The following is a 17,559-nucleotide window of genomic DNA, read 5'->3' on the forward strand; positions in this document are numbered from 1 at the left end:
TTGGCCATCAGAAATGACGAAGAATTAAACAAGCTCCTTTCCGGTGTGACAATCGCTCAAGGTGGTGTTTTACCCAACATCCAGGCGGTCCTTTTGCCGAAAAAAACCGAAAAGAAACCATAAACAGCTAACTGTTGTCTCTCTAGTTGCTGTGAGAAGCAGCAAGCTACAAAAAAATAATAATATCGGCCCTTCTCAGGGCCATCATTTTTTTAACAAATAAAAAAAAGAATCACAAACTTTTTTTAAAGAGTAAATAAACATACCTACTTAAAGTTACATAAAACTTGGCAAAAATTTATTGCACGATTTAAAAAAAAAAGAGCACTCAAGATGTTTTATTTTCTTAATAGTTTAAAAGCAGGTAAATTTTTATTGCCTCTCCTAGACGGCGAGCTACACGCCGCGCCGGTGGGGGGCTAGCTAATCCATGTATATCGGTTAGGCTTTGATGTTTTCTTTCTTTAGTGGTAATTATTATTTATCTCTGAAAAGTCAAAATTCATCCCTTTAAGGAAAAGCATACGATTGATTAAACAACAAAGTCATAAAAACCACACAACTTTATTTGTTACATTTCCTAGAAATATAAAAACAGTTTGGAAATCAAACATTTATTATACTGGTGGTTTAACTGAGAGCCTTGTGATACGTACTTTTTTCATTTGTTTAGAAATATTTTTGTGGTTCTGAAAAGAACCGTTTTTTTTCGTCGAAAATTAAAATGCGATGAATAGTAGAGAGTAGATTGATGTAACTAACGATGAGGAAGAAACATAAAAACCAAACAATGCTGGTATACCGGTATTGTCGTCGCCTCGTAGTCTCATAGATAAAACATAGGTTATAAAAAAAACTTAACCGCCAAAACCGTAAAGTGTACGCCCTTGACGCTTCAAAGCGTAAACGACATCCATGGCGGTGACGGTTTTACGTTTTGCGTGTTCGGTGTAGGTGACGGCATCACGAATGACGTTTTCGAGGAATACCTTCAGGACACCTCTGGTTTCTTCGTAAATGAGACCGGAGATACGTTTCACTCCTCCACGACGTGCCAATCTTCTGATCGCGGGCTTCGTGATGCCCTGGATGTTATCACGTAAAACTTTACGATGACGTTTTGCTCCACCTTTTCCCAATCCCTTTCCACCTTTGCCACGACCGGTCATTTTGAATGATTATTGATTCAAATTAAGCTTTGTTTCACAAAAGAAAACGACACAGATTTGACTGCTTCGTCGAAAACAACTACCTGCTCGCCAGATTAGTCAACTCATTTTATAGTTTAGTTTCGCTCCGCCTCTTAAGTTACTTTTTTGACCAATCAGATAACGCATAGTGTCACCCTAGTTAATAAAATACGGCGAAAAATTTTGTTGCAGGGTCATATGAACCGTCGCCGTTGTTAGTGACGTACGTAGGTGTTTATGTGTGTGTATGTGTAGTTGAGGGATAAAGAAGTAGTCAAAAAAATGGCCCGTACCAAACAAACTGCTCGTAAATCGACCGGTGGAAAAGCTCCACGAAAACAGCTTGCCACTAAGGCAGCAAGAAAAAGCGCACCCGCCACTGGAGGAGTGAAAAAACCTCATCGCTACAGGCCCGGTACAGTGGCACTGCGTGAAATTCGTCGTTATCAGAAAAGCACCGAACTGTTGATTCGTAAATTGCCCTTCCAACGCTTGGTCAGGGAAATAGCCCAGGATTTCAAGACCGATCTTCGTTTCCAAAGTTCTGCCGTTATGGCACTCCAAGAAGCGAGTGAAGCGTATCTTGTCGGACTTTTTGAAGATACAAATTTATGTGCCATCCATGCAAAACGCGTCACCATCATGCCTAAAGACATCCAACTGGCAAGACGTATTCGAGGAGAACGAGCTTAAAATGAAAAAATAAACAAAAAAAAAACGGTTCTTTTCAGAACCACAAAATTGTTTACAAATGAAAATGTTTCGCAATATTGACAGTAATTAAAGTAATAGTACGCGGATCATAATGAATTTTAAACTCTGTCAAACAATAAAAACAATGATGCTTTTATTTATGATTGTTCGCTCTGGTTAAGGGTAGGTAAACAAATCGTTTTAATTGATCGGTACTTCAAGAACGGCGGCGGCATCAAAAGAATTTAATTTATTTAAGTAGGTACCATAAAAATGAGTAAAGTTAAATATCGAATAAAGTCATAAAAGTGGTTAGGTAGGTGAGGAGGGATAATGCGTTTTTAGCGCCGACACCCTACAGACATTATCGTTTGTTTGTTTGTATAAATTAATAATTATATTTCGATTTAGGTATATGCAGATAGGTGTGAAAACTTTTTTTTATTTGTATAGAAATTAATTTGTGGCCCTGAAAAGGGCCATTTATGTATGCCCTCGACGGCCTTAAACAGTCGATAATCCAGGACGTCACCACCATCATCATCATCATCATTATCATCATCATCGGTTCGTAGTCGACGACGACGAAGACGACGACAAATGAGATTATTGCCATAGCTCACTTCTTTCTTTTAGGAGAAGCAGGAGATTTCTTCGCTTTAGCAGATATAGCCTTGGCGCTTTTTGGTTTCGGTGCCTTAGGTTTCTTCGTTGGACCGGCCTTATTTGATTTCTTTGCTTTCGAAGGTGATTTCGGCTTTGATGAAGCTGTTGCCGCAACAGCTCTACCTGTAGAGGAAGCAGCGGTTGTTTTCTTCTCAGCGCCGACAGAAGCGGCCTTTTTTGCTTTCGCGACGGCTACGCTCTTCTTTTCGGCTGCGACTTTTTTCGCTTTTGGCGAAGATGGTTTCTTACCGGTTTTTGGTGCCGAAACGGCGGAACGTTTTCCAGTGTTTTTTTTAACTTTTGAAACTGCTGAGGATTTTTTCTTTCTTTCGCCAGTAGCAGCGGCTGCCGCGGCGGCAGCAGCTCTAGCAGCAGAAGCAGCAGCAGCAGCTCTGGCCTTTGCACCACCACCGGAGGCGGACGAGGAAGCAAGTTTAAACGATCCAGAAGCTCCCTTACCTTTCGTCTGAACCAAAGAACCAGAAGCGACGGCGCCTTTTAGATACTTCTTGATAAATGGTGCAACTTTCTCGGCATCTACCTTGTAATTGGCGGCGACGAATTTTTTTATAGCTTGAAGAGAAGAACCACCACGTTCCTTTAAACCCTTAATAGCGTTATTGACCATCTCGGAAGTGGGAGGATGAGAAGGTTTGGCTCTAGGATTTTTTGCTTTCTTCTCCTTTTTAGCATGATGATGAACTTGAGGTGAAGTCGTCGAAGCAGCAGCATTAGCCGATGCGGATTGATTTTCTACGTCTGCCATTTTTTTCTCGTATTCTCGTATTATTATTATGACAGCAGAATAGATATATACTTGATAGGTAGTATATAGTAGGTAAATATAAACCTAAACGAACCAACCAACACAATTCGAATACACGAGCGCTCAAACTAAAGATATTTTCGCGCCATTTTTGCCATTTGAAAATATTTATTGATTACGTTTTTTACATATTTACATGGGTATCCCGGGCTAGTCCCGAGAGAATCCTAAATATTTCTTATTATAGTATTTTGTACTGGTGTATACATTTGTTTATCCAGTTGTGTAAATTTATACAAAATTTAAGGTACATATGATTTAATTTGTATTCTGGGAAAAAATGTTTGTAAAAAACCCTACAGTATACATGGTAAAATATAAAATGTTTAACAGAGTAAATGTGAGTTGATATGTAAGGTTGGGAGTGGCAGAATCCAGCTTAGAGTTTTAATGTAGGTTAACTAATTGTGTAGGGATTGCTTCATGGGGATTGTGATAGATTGGTTTAGGTGTAGGAAGATAGAAGTTTTTTACGAAATTTAAAGTTTCTATTTAGATGGTTTAGATTGGCAATGTTTTTGGTAAGGTTTGTCTTTTTAATTTGTTCTTGAAAAAAATTTTTGTTTATTTGAGAAAGTTTATTTTTTATAGTTAGGGTGTTAGTAGTTTTGTGTAGTTCGGTTGTGAGTGTATATTTTGGTAGATTGGTAATCGTCCTAAGTATTTTGTTCTGAAATTTTTGAATTTTGTCTATGTTTTGTTGATTGGTGAGTGGTGACCAGATTGGGGATGCGTAGAGAATGATAGGTAATATGTATGTTTGATATATATAAGTTTTTAGTTCAATTGTGAGTGGGCTTTTGTAGTTTAGTAAGGGGAGAAGAGTGACATAGGCTGTTTGAGCCTTATTAATTGCGTTGTTGATATGTTTGGTGAATGTGAGTTTTTTGTCGAGAGTAAGTCCTAGCAGTTTTGTGTCGGAAGTAGGGGAAATGGGGAAATTGTTAATATGTATTGTCGTAGTTTTAAATTTTTTCTTGTGTGTAAAGTGGGTTAGGGTGGTCTTGCTAGCATTTATTTTAATTTTCCATTTGTTATAGAATTGTGAGAGTTTATCTAGGTGCGATTGAATTTTAGTGTTGGCTATTTTGGCTTGCCATGACTGTGAAATTAATGCAGTGTCATCGGCGAATAGGGATAGTGTAGTATTGGATGATCGTGGGATGTCGTTTATGTATAGATTAAAAAGGGTTGGGGATAGTACGGCTCCTTGTGGAACTCCTGCGGGGATAGGGTGTTTTTTAGAGAGGGTATTTTTTAGAGAAACTTGGAATGTTCTGTTGTCGAGGAATGATTTAATAATTTTTGTTAGATAGTGGGGTATTTTAAATTTTAATAGTTTGATAATAAGGCCTTGATGCCAAACGGTATCAAAGGCTTTTTCGATGTCAAGAGATATGAGAGTGGAAATTTTGTTATTTGTATATGAGGTGGAAATTGTATCTACAATTCTGGCGAGTTGAAGGGTTGTGTTGTGCTTATCTTTGAACCCAAATTGTTCGGGTATTAATATGTTGTTGGCTTTTAGAAAGCGTTTAAGTCTGTTGAGGATTAATTTTTCTAAAATTTTGGAGAGGATGGGGAGTAAGCTGATGGGGCGATAATTGGAGGGGAGGGAATGATTTTTGTTCGGTTTTTTGATTGGAATAATTAAAGCATTTTTCCAGTTTTTTGGGAAGTGTTGTAGTGATATAGAAGTTTTCAGTATTGTATAGATGCTGACTAGGGTTGCTTTAGGGAGGTTTTTTATCATTGCACCATAAATTTTGTCTTCCCCTGGGGTCTTGGATGCTTTAATTTTAGATATTATATTATTAATTTCGCTGTTTGATGGGATTTGGTCTGTTGGGGTAGGCGGATTTATGGCTTCGAAAGCTTTAATAACTTTATTGGTTTTGATTATGGTTTCTTGGTCTCCTAAACTGTTGTTCATAGTGTGTACTTTGTGAAAGACTTGTGCTATGATGTTTGCTTTATCTGAGTTTGAGTATAATTTCGTGTTATCTGTTGGATTTATTAGGGGAGGAAGAGTGTAGTTGATTGTGTTTCTTTTTAAGTTTCTGGCAAGGTTCCACAGAGAGTTTTTGTTTTTGTTAGTAATTTGTTTAACTTTGTTGTTCCAGTTTTCTGTTTTAATTTGACTGATTTGAGATTGGATCGATTGAGTTTGCGTGTTAATTTGTTGTTTAAGGGCATTATTGGGGTAAGTGTTTAATCTTTTTCTAAGTTTCCTATTTAGTTTAATTTCATCTAGTAGTGTTGTTGGTAGTTTAAGTATGTACTTGTTTTGAGAAGTAGCGTTTTGTGAAGAGTGTTTAATAGCGTTTTGGATATTTGTGTTAATTTTTTGAACTGCTTGGTCCAGTTCGTCTTTGTTGTCGATTTTAGTTATAGAAGGTATCGTTTTTAGGATATTTTTAAATTTTTTCCAGTTGATATTTTTGTTGTAGTTATTAGGGTTGAGTGAAATGGGATTGTTTAGTTTAATTTCTGTGTATATGGGTAGATGGTCTGAAGGGAGGGGGTCTAGTGTGATTGGGGTAGTGCAGTTTAAGTTTTTAATTATGCCGATGTCAATTGTGGATGGGTTGTGGTTTATGTTGTAGGGAAAGTGTGTGTGTGAATTAATAGGGAATATAACTTCTAGATTGTTTGTGTCGGTATAGTTTAGTATAAGATTTCCATTTGTGTTGTTTAGTTGGCAATTCCAGGTGGTGTGTTTAGAATTTAGGTCGCCAAAAAGAAAAGTTTTGTAGGGAGGTGGGGAGAGGATGTTGTCTAGCATACGTGTAGTAAGGTTGTAGTTTGGTGGGATATATGCGTTTATTATTTAATTTTGTTGTCTATGACTACAGTAAGGCTGATGCCTGTGTTTTCTAGTTGATGGTGTGGAAGTGAGTTTTTGATGTATGTGATGAGACCACGATGGAATTGATTTGTTAGTTTTGTGAATTGAAAAATAGGCGGGGGGTTTCGGTTGTTTAATTGAGCTTCTTGTATTAATATTACATCTATATCATGTTTGTCAATAGTAAGGATTAGTTCGTCAATTTTGGGTATAATTCCATTTGAGTTCCAAGATAAAATTTTTATAGATTTTTTATTCATTTATATTAAGTTTAGGCTATCAGATAGATCGTTTAGTATAAGTATTTTATCCATAGTTGTTTTTGCATTTTTTAATTGGGCTTTTAATTGTCGTACTATGTTGATGAGTTCTTTTAGATTGCAGATTTGATTTATTTCTTTTAATTCGTTCATAAGCGTTTTGAAATCATCAAGATTAGGGTTGTCTGAATTTGGTGAGTGGGATTTCGTTTGTGTTAAGTTAGGCGGTGAGGTTTGAGAAAGTGTTGCAATTGTTTGGGGAGTTGATTTAGCTATTGTTGCGTAAGTTGTATGAGAGTTACTAAATTTCGAGGTGAACTTGGCTTGCTGGTTTCTGCCACTTACCTGTGTATTTATTTTGGTGTAAATTTTCTCAACACTTTCTAGATAAGTTGGACAATTTTTGTGGTTAGCCGTATGGGGGCCGCTGCAGTTGGCGCACTTGGGGTTGTCTACTGGATCTGGATGTTGTTCTGTGAGGTGATTGCCGGCGCACTTTACGCATCTGGGAGGTAGGTTACAGGTTCCACTTCCATGTCCAAAGGCCTGGCAGCGGTAACACTGAGAAATTAGGTTTCTCTTGTAGTATTGTTCCCATTTTATATCGATGTGGTCCAAGGATTTAATTTTTTGAATTTTCTCTAAGTCTTCTTTGCGTTGGGTGGATATCAGGAATGATTGGGAGTGGTCATTCCTTGATTTTAATTTGATACATGTTGTGTCATAAATTTCATTTTCTTCCAATGTAGTTTCGATTTCTTGAATTGTCGTAAATGGTGCTGCTTTTAGGACTAACTTATATATCTTTTCGTCTTTTGGAGTAAATGTGTAGAAGCTGATGTTTGAGTGGTTGAGTTGGTTGATGATTAGATTTCTTGCTTCTTTCTCTTCTGTATAGATTTTTGTTTCTGTTTTAAGGTATAGGATCCTAAATTGATGATTTTTCATCATTTTTTTGATTTCTTGATGAAACTGTAGTGGTTTGGTAATTGCAGATTTGATGATTATAGGTGGCTGTTTGGTTTTCCTTGTTTGGGTTGGAATAGTTTTGGTTACTTTTGGGTTTTGCCTAGGTTCGGTCGTTTCTTCTAAAGAGTTTTCGTTGTTGGTTTCACAGTAATCTTGAAGATTTGCAAGTGGAGCAAATTTGTTATAGGTTTGAACGTCGTCCATTTCTATGTTGTTTAAGGCGGTTTTTGATTTCTTGTAGATTGGGTAGAAGTTTTCTCGTCTGGTCCGGTTGCAGTTGTCGTCTTGCATCTCGTTTAAATCTTCAGTGTTGGGGTGTTTAGTAATTTTTCCACGAAGCGGGCTTTTGTAGCCCCCTTCAACGAATTTGTAAACTTTCGAATTTTTTATTCTTGTCACTTTCAAGATTTTTGTTCACTTCACTTGGCTGACACTGGAGCAGTCGACCGACATCGACGGAGACTGCCTTGCGAATGATGATGATATGATATTTTCGCGCCACGACTAAGTTGTTACCAGCCCCAACCAATCCGCGCGTCGCTCTCGAGAGCCTTCTGGGTTTTCCCCGCAATTCTGCGAAAAACCCCTCAATACGAATTACCGCTCCACCCACACTCACCCCTTGTGAGCCCATTGGATGTCGGCTAAGGGTTGTTTAACATAAAACGAGCCACCCTTAGCCACACCAAGTGAGTAATCAATCAGTCATGAAGTGAGTCTAAGTCAGTGAGTGTTCAACCTGTACTCATTCCCTTCTAAACACCACGCTGGTCTCTGCGATGGGCGCTATCGACCCTCCACCAGCTCTTCCTTCCTTCCCTTGTCTCATTTAATGCTTACTCAGTAGTTTCATTCCGACCAAACCCCGAACTTTTCAGTTCGTGACTTCAAATGAAGTTTCATACAAGTAACGACCATTGTTACCGCTGCTACGCTGAGCTGCGCCACAAGGGCCAAAAAGCTTCGCGGTAACAATTTGGCGCCCGACACGTGGGGCTGTTTCGACGTCGGAGACGCCGACTTATCCACTACCCTTACCCTCATGCTCTCCAAGTGATGCCCAGTACTCGTGCTAGTGCAACATTAAACCAAATCAACGCCATGGACGCCCTGACCGAAGCCATTCGCGAGCTTATTCAAGCTCAAATCGACGCTGCAAGAGCCCAAACTCAGTTCCATGAGTCGCTCCGGACCAACAACGAAACTCCAGCACCGCAAGAACCCTTGCCACTACCAGAGTTTTTCGGCGAAAATCACGAGGACCCACAACGATTCCTGGACACATGCCTCCTTCGAATCAACAACGACAACCAGGAGATTCGCCTTCAGAGAATCGTTTCACAACTCCGGGGGCCCGCCAAAGAGTGGTGGAGACTCAACGGATCGCTCATTCCCACATACGAGGATTTCACCGCCGCTTTCCTGAACCGATACAACGGGGTGAGTCATTTGTTTAAACTCAAAGCGTCACTCTACGGCGACGGTCAACGAAACGAAAACGTGGAGCATTTTCTCCGACGAAAATGGCTCCTAGCAAAGCGAGTAGCACCCGAACTGCCGGAGTCGCAACTGGTGCGACTCACAGCCGGGTTGCTGACACCGGAACTCGCTGCGGCTAGCGGAACTGTATTTCCGCAATCGATGAACGATTTTATCGAAGCCATGATCCAAGTAGAGGAAAACAGAAAGCGTTTACCCTCGAACCACACTCGGCAGCCCCCTTCGCTACCAAAGTGCCGTTTTTGTCCCGGCTTTCACTTTCATCGGGACTGCTCTGCGAAACCACGAACATTTTCGTCGGGAAACGAAAATGGGGCCGTCGCCAAGGCTCAGCCCAAAGCCATGTCGTCCGGTCCCCAGCAGTAAACTTCGCCGAGGCCAAACCTCAACCCCTACTGGAAGAGGGGCCCCAAAATCTGCTTCCAGTGGCGCCCAACTTTTCAAAACAAAAATCCGCGACAGTAAACAGTGCGCCCCCTGAACCGAAATTCGAAACGCAGCCCCATCCACGTCATTCTCCACGTGCCGCCGGCTCTACCGCAGCCCCCACGTCGAGAGCACCCGTTTTCACGCGCACCGTTGGCTCTGACGCAGCCCCCATGCCGAAAACAACCGTTTCCTTGGACAAGGAAACAACTGCTGCGATTTTCAAATCTATCATCGAGGCCGTAACTGTCCCAGTCGCTAAACTAACTCCACGCAATAGCAGCCCCCTTGCTGCTACAACCACTACGAATCAAGGCTCAACCGCAGCCCCAAAAATTCGCGAAACCGAAGGTTCAACCGTAACCTCAACACCAGCAACCGAATTTCGACCTGCCTCGGAGGTACAGCCCCCTATGAACACGACCGTTTCGGTCCAAACCGCTGTCGCCGGCGCCGTTGGCTCGCACGTAGCCTCCACGCCGAGGACAACCGCTTCCTTGGACAAGGAGGTACTGGCTGTCACTTCCGAAACCACGACTAAAGCTCGTCAGGTACCGAACAACCAGGTGTTCTACCACAGCAAAGCCCTCGAAAAAGGGACCCCAAAACGCCATGACAGCCCCCTTGCTGCAAAAAGCGAAGACACTGCGACATCAACACCGCTCCAAGTAAGTGCGTGCCCCGCCAGTGTTTCAATAGACATGCCAAGACACGATGAAGAGATTGCCGAAGACGAAGCCCCCATCGAAGAGCCTCCACCTGAACCACCACCCACCTACGAACCTGGCGATCAGGTTCTTATTCAGTTCTTACCGCTGGGAAGCCAGCCGTTCGCGTCCAAATGAAGAGGTCCATTTCCAGTCATCCAAGCGCTCGGAGATGGCGGCATGTACCTAGTGGACTCCGACCCTAAACCAACCAAGGTCCATGTAGACCGGATGCGACCCGCGCCCTTGGCTCGATAAAGACAATATTTCATTTTCTTTCCTGTGTATATAAACCCGCGAGTGAGTGTAGGATAATTACGTAATTAGTCTAAGTTAATTATAAAGTTCGCGGTAACTATTTCAGTAAATACTCGTTAAGGTTAGCTATCTGGCAACGGGCTACGCTAGAAGCTAAGCGGTACGCCTGCGGCTACCATTTTTCATTTTTCACCATGTCTTTTACATTTATTTCGTGCAATTATTGTTGTGATTTTATTTTAACATTGTTCTTATAAAATAAACACGAGACATTCCTCTCCGCCTCTCCGCCAATAACCCAGAATGCTCCGAGCCCGTCTCGCGTCTCAAACCGGGGGCGACTTGTTACCAGCCCCAACCAATCCGCGCGTCGCTCTCGAGAGCCTTCTGGGTTTTCCCCGCAATTCTGCGAAAAACCCCTCAATACGAATTACCGCTCCACCCACACTCACCCCTTGTGAGCCCATTGGATGTCGGCTAAGGGTTGTTTAACATAAAACGAGCCACCCTTAGCCACACCAAGTGAGTAATCAATCAGTCATGAAGTGAGTCTAAGTCAGTGAGTGTTCAACCTGTACTCATTCCCTTCTAAACACCACGCTGGTCTCTGCGATGGGCGCTATCGACCCTCCACCAGCTCTTCCTTCCTTCCCTTGTCTCATTTAATGCTTACTCAGTAGTTTCATTCCGACCAAACCCCGAACTTTTCAGTTCGTGACTTCAAATGAAGTTTCATACAAGTAACGACCATTGTTACCGCTGCTACGCTGAGCTGCGCCACAAGGGCCAAAAAGCTTCGCGGTAACAAAGTTTTTATTGCCTAGAAAATAAACCCGACCGCGGACTAAACAAACACCACGCTCGCCAACATTAAAATTATCGGGGCCTCACACTAGACTTTGGCGTGATGACATCGTTCCTTTTTGACGATCGTCAATGTTTTCGAGTCGACGACAAAACCAATTTTGAAAAAAAGATTTTTCCTATATATTCTGAAATTTATATCAACGAAACGACTATTCTCAGGACCTAGTGACGTCCTTACAGACGCTCGCCGTACCGACGACTTATTCGCGGTTAAAGAGAACATCAAACTGCGACGTCGTCGACAGATACTTACTGGGTAAACGTGAAAAGTTGGTCTTTGGTCTGTCGAAAGTCTAATCTATCCTCTACCGAATGCCAATAAGAATTTTTTTAAATACTTTTGTTTTTGTGCGGAAAAATTCTTTCAAAACAGTCGATGCACGAAACGAAACCAACTACGAAACCGGAACTTTTTGGAAGATGACGGGCCCCAGGAGTCATTAGGGTACATTGAATGCAAACATTAAAAAAAAAATAGTTGTTTATGTTTTCTAAAAGTTTTTTCTATACTTTGGTCTTGATAAAAACAACGAAATCTCAAAAAACATTCGAAGATGCAAACGTTTGATGTAAACTGTTGTATGATAGAAAATGTCACAATAAAAACGTTTATTTTATTAATATTTGTTGTTTTAGTATACTTATAACTTTACCGATGTTTCATTATTGTACAATACTCTATTTTATAAATAAAATGCATTTCTAAATAGAAACAAATTTGATTCGTTTCGTTGCAATGCGTTGTCATCTATACGTTCTAACTATTAGCAACATTCACTGAAAACTATTTTTAAACTTATCAATTTTGTATTTCAATTTCAATTTCAATAGTTAGTTCTATCCACCTACGTAATACAAATTCTGTCACTTTACACAAACACAAAAATGTGTTATAGTGAAGAATATGTAGGTAGTTAGTTACCAACCTATACACGTTAAAATATACTTTGGTTTTATTTGTTTGCATCTTACTGTTTTGTTTTTCTTTACCTAAAGTAAAAACCAAAATTCAACTTGGAACCAAAATTATTATAGAAAAGAACAACAACAACAACAACAACAACAACAACAACAACAACAACAGATGACAATGTAGTTTACTTCTTTCGTTTATATGAGATGCTTTTTTTCAAGTGACACTTCACAAATTGTAAATTCTACTAAAACAGATATACCTAATGTCTGTTTGTCTCTTTCTCTCTCTCTCTTGCACTCAGTAATAAATTGGTACTTTTTAATAAATTAATAATACCTAGATAATAGGAAACTCTTTCCTTCGATGTCGACAATGGCGCGCGCGTATAAAATAAAAATAATTATAACTTGGAAGATAATTTAAAAATTATCACTAAAATATTTTTATTTATTTGCCTACGCAATTAGATAGAAATTTGGTAGAAATCTATTTTTACTAATTTGGATGATTTTTGATATATGAACCGAATATTTGATTGCATGTTTCAACAATAACTAAGATTAAATTCTCGAAACGTTTTACGTGGCGTATCATAATCTATTTTGCATTTAGATTAAAAAAAAGTATGTAATGTTTTGGTTAAGCACAAACGTGTTTCTAACTGTTTTTTTTTGTGATTTGAAGTAAAAAAAGTCATATACAAAATGAAAATTTTAAATATGATAGAAAGACAGATTGATAGATTAAGTAGTTTAAGTTTACTAGATATAGATAGTTTAAGTTTAATCTGGTTTTTTTTAATTCTTAAGCACACAACGTCAAAGAAGTTAATTAAAATGTTGCCAAATGTTTATAAATATTAGATCATTTGTCTGCTGATCTACTTAATTCATAAACCGAGTAAGTATTGTAGACTTTATTGAATCAATAAAAAATTTACAACTTTTGATGAAACAAATATGTTTTTTATAAAAAATATTTATAGTGTTAATTTGAAGATATTTAAAAAAATAATATTTGTTACAAATTTTTATTTTATTAACAAAAATTGAAATAGTCATTACAGAACGCCACCGAGTTACTTTAAAATTGAAGAGGATAATTAATAAATAAGTTTATTAAAAAATCGAGAAATATTTGTTTGAATAAGATAGATTTATACAAATTCATTATTGTTTTAAAAATTAGTAAACATGGTTTTCTTTATCTGTAGATATTATAGCTAATAAAGATGCGTAAATTTTCTAGATCAGGCAACTAACATTTTAAGCATTGTCATAAAATTGTCATTTTTTGACTATTTTTCATTTGGAAGTATATTAAGTATTTAATATAAATACTTTTTTTTTGTTTTAATCAGTTATTATTAATTCTATTACATTTATTTTTTTGTTTTGTTTTTACTTTCCAATATTAAAGCTTCTGTACTAATAATATTAGCTTTGTTTGCGTAGGATATTTAGGACTAATCCTAAATTAGTCCAAGACTCATTTAAAGCGCATGTGCGGTTCTGAACCAGCTATGGATTATCGTTTACCACAAACAATAATATACCGTTGTCAAGTATGCAGTAAATGTTTAAAAATCGGAAAACCGCAAAAAATTATCACACATTTATAAAAGAGAAACATTGGTACAAAAAAGTGTAAAATGTAAAAAACTACTCATTTTCACATTCACAAAAGTTATTTTACAAATAATTTCGATTTAGTAATATATTAAATAAATCTCAATAATAAAATAGACAGTAAAGCACCAAAACACGAGAGTAACAAAGACAAAACCGCTTTCGTCAACTGCGCAAGTCTAGAACTAAAAATCTTTGATCGAATGAACATGAAGATCGTTTGGACTGGTTCTGAACTGATCCGGTATCTAGGTTATATTCTCGACCGTGAACGACGGCCTGTAACTAAAAGTTCAGGTTTTTTTCTCATATGTACTGTGCATGCAATTAATGCCAGAACAAGCTCATCGATCGCTATCGTGAACAAAGCTTTTGATTCCCTATCTGTATACCTATGACTAAACGTAATTATCATAGTAAGATATTATTTTATTTATCTGTTTAAGGTTTGAGTATAATTGTACAAGTACAAGTATAGAGTTAAGAAGATAAAGTCAGGTTAGGTCAGGTCAGATCAGGTCGGGTCGGGTCGGGTCAAGTCGGGTCGGGTCGGGTCGGGTCGGGTCGGGTCGGGTCGGGTCGGGTCGGGTCGGGTCGGGTCGAGTCGAGTCGAGTCGAGTCGGGTCGGGTCGGGTATTAGAGAGGGGTATTGAAAATGAAGAAATATAAGCAAAAACTTATAAGTGTGCAGAGGAAACTCCTTCGGCCCACATCTTGACTACGCACTCGCGAAGGGTAAGATAGCCACGGGAATGCTGAGATCTCTCGTATGTCGGCGGAGCGCGTTGTCAATTGACAACAAGCTCTTGTTGTACAAATCAGTGATCCGACCTACCATGACTTATGCTTCTGTGGCTTGGGCGTTCGCGCCCTGTAAGACTCGGATGCATAAGTTACAAACTTTCCAAAACAAATTTCTCCGTCAAGCATTCAACGCCCCGTGGTTTGTTCGCAACAACCAATTGCACCGAGAGGCGAAGATGCCGACGATGGAGGAATTCTTCCGTGAGACCGCCGAGCGAGCCTTTTCGAAGGCGGAAGCCCACCCGAACCCCCTGGTGCGAGAGGCCGTTGACTACGACGAAAACGGTCCGTCCAGATGCAAGAGGCCAAGGATGGCTCTCTTGTGATCGAAAAATGCCTTCTCACTCAGATCTTCCGAATCTGGTAAGCATCAAATGTCATTGCCACATTTATCTGTCGCAGCTCTTTTCAGATTCCATCAAATGGATCACTTCGGGGGAATCCCCGGAGCGCCCTCTTCTTTTCTTCTGGCGCCATGCAAACCGGCATGGCTACCCAGCGTGCGTTCAGGTATGAAGGACCAATGGTTCCGATCCCTAAGGTGACGCGAGGGGTTTTAGTGGGTATTGTCGGCTTGCACATTTACCGACCGAGTCCCACATAACCAGACCTAGTCTGGTATGCGTAAAAGCATTTCCCCTCAGATAATAGCAGAGGTCGCTTCTGGCTTCTATCGCCTTTCAAATTAAAGACAGTAGGAAGGTACTTGATAGAACAGGCAACAAGCATAAAGTGATAGAGCAATCTATCACGGCATGGCAAGCCAGATGGGACAACAGTTCCAAAAGAAAATGGACGCATCGCATCGTCTTATCTCGAACATAAGTCGGTAGATGGAAAGGAGAAAACCTGTGAGACAGGTAAATTACTACCTAATACAGTTTTTAATAGGACATAAGGCTTTTCTGTCATATCTACACCGTATGCATCGAGCAGATGATGACCGCTGTGTATACTGCAACGAGGAAGATACAGCCGAACATGTGTTTTTCGAAAACATGTGTTTTATCAACGCGATGCCATTCGATAGAAGTGGGAATTACAAATAAGTAATAAACTTATACATGATAATCTAGTTGAAAAAATGCTCGAGAACAATGAGCATTGGAGAACATTACAGAAATTTACAGAGGAGATTTATAAAACTAAGAAAATGGGGGAAGAAGGAAGAAATCAATGTTCGAAAAGCTCTGATTCTTCGTAAACGAAAAGACGTAGAAAAATGCCCGCTGAGGGACCTAGATCATCTGCCGTAGGAGGCGGCCAGAAGATGTCTTGGGAACCAGCGTGCACGATCTAAGAACGGAGGCGCTAATTCCTGGAGAAAAAGAATAAGCTTTCACTCCTGACGGTATGGTCAGGTCAGGTCAGGTCAAGTGGCTGAGATGGGTGGCTTAGATTCTATACATTAGATATACCTTTTTCATTGCCTAGTATGGTTGAAAGTGTATTTTGGACATTTAAAAAAACCATACAAATCTTAAGAATGCATCAAGTTCAAGAAAATCTAAGAATGCTTCTCCTGTAGAAATGTCATAAAAAGATATTGGAAGATTAGAAATAATAGTTGTCTGAGATAGTTCAAGCATTAATAATTTTAAAATAGCAAACACATTATATCTTTGATCAAGTTTTGGGTATGGGAAAAAATTGACAAAAACACATTTTCTGAGCACAGAAGCTCGCCGGAAAAACGAAAACTGAACAATGTAAGGAGCTGTTTTAGCGCAATTCTTTAGATTTTATACGACAATTTAAAAAAAGTAAATTTTAGTCTATTTTCCAATTTAAGAAAAAAATACACTGGAAAAAATATAACGAAAATTTTCAAGATATCACAGCTCTAAAAAACTTGGTTTAAAAAGTTACCAGAATTGACCCACATGGATGGGATTCCAAACCCCGATTAACCAAGTGTATGTAATAAAAAGGTAGTTATAGTAAAAAGTAATCAAAAAATTGTTTTGCTAAATTATTGTTTTCTATGTGAGGCCATAAATTAATCATTCCACTCTTGTATATAGTTTTATAAATCGAATTTATAACAAACATTTAGGGTAGATATCTACTATAAAAGATTTGTTTATTATAATAAATTGTTAGTTAATTTCTTTGAGGAAAGTACTATTGATCTATTTATTTTTTATAATTATTAATAATAACTATTAGTGTACCTATTAATAGCGCAAAGTTGTACCTTTGTCGATTGAAGCATTTTCTCAAAATCGACAATATAAATTTGCGCTCGCAACACACATACACAAAACTTTTTCTGAATCTCCAAGTATTAACAATATACCATAATATTCAGAACAAAACCATGTAACAATTTATTAAAATTGGCAATTATTTATTTTCTGTTTACTCGTTGTTACTAGTAACTATAGCTAGTTACAAAAATCACTGGACATTTGATTTCAAAAAAAAAAAATAATAATAATAATAAAAAATAAACAAAATGGGAGAACAAGCGTTTTTTTCAGTTATGTCGCTTTAAAGCGACAAAGTGACAGTTTTGGAGAAACGTCAACCTTACGTTGCTAATATAGACATTATAATATGTAATAATTATAAATGACAGCACAACAACTTATACTTATTTTAAGAAATCCGCGTCTTAATTATGCACCCAAATATAATACTAAATATTAAACTAAAAAGGATGTACAAACGAGAGAATGTTATAAATATTTTTTAAATTTCTAATTTAAGAGTTCGTCGCTGCTCCTTTCAGATTCCATCAAATGGATAACTTCGGGGGAAAACCCGGAGCGCCGTCTTCTTTTTTTTCTAAGGCAACACGGCATGGCATGGCTGCCCAGGGTGCGTTCAGGAATGAAGAACCAATGGTTCCGATTCCTCAGGTGAAATTGAATTCGTATCAGAATATGTAGTATTGTTTGTAATGTAATAACTAAAAAAAATGAAATTAAGACATATAGAAGAAACACTAAAGAGAGTTAAGAATTTGATTAATCCGAGATGTTACTTTCCTGCTATT

At 38.7% G+C, this 17,559-nt stretch overlaps 1 protein-coding gene across 1 annotated transcript; it reads right to left on the reverse strand.

Moving 5' to 3' along the window:
* Positions 1 to 678: 678 nt before the first annotated feature.
* On the reverse strand, positions 679 to 1,248 carry LOC135266874 (histone H4). Its single transcript, XM_064358251.1, has one exon. It carries the CDS (start codon positions 1,167 to 1,169, stop codon positions 858 to 860), a length of 312 nt encoding a protein of 103 aa, XP_064214321.1. The 5' UTR covers positions 1,170 to 1,248; the 3' UTR covers positions 679 to 857.
* Positions 1,249 to 17,559: the final 16,311 nt, after the last annotated feature.

This window comes from Tribolium castaneum, chromosome 8 (assembly GCF_031307605.1).
Source record: "Tribolium castaneum strain GA2 chromosome 8, icTriCast1.1, whole genome shotgun sequence".
In the NCBI taxonomy this organism is placed as follows: domain Eukaryota; kingdom Metazoa; phylum Arthropoda; class Insecta; order Coleoptera; family Tenebrionidae; genus Tribolium; species Tribolium castaneum.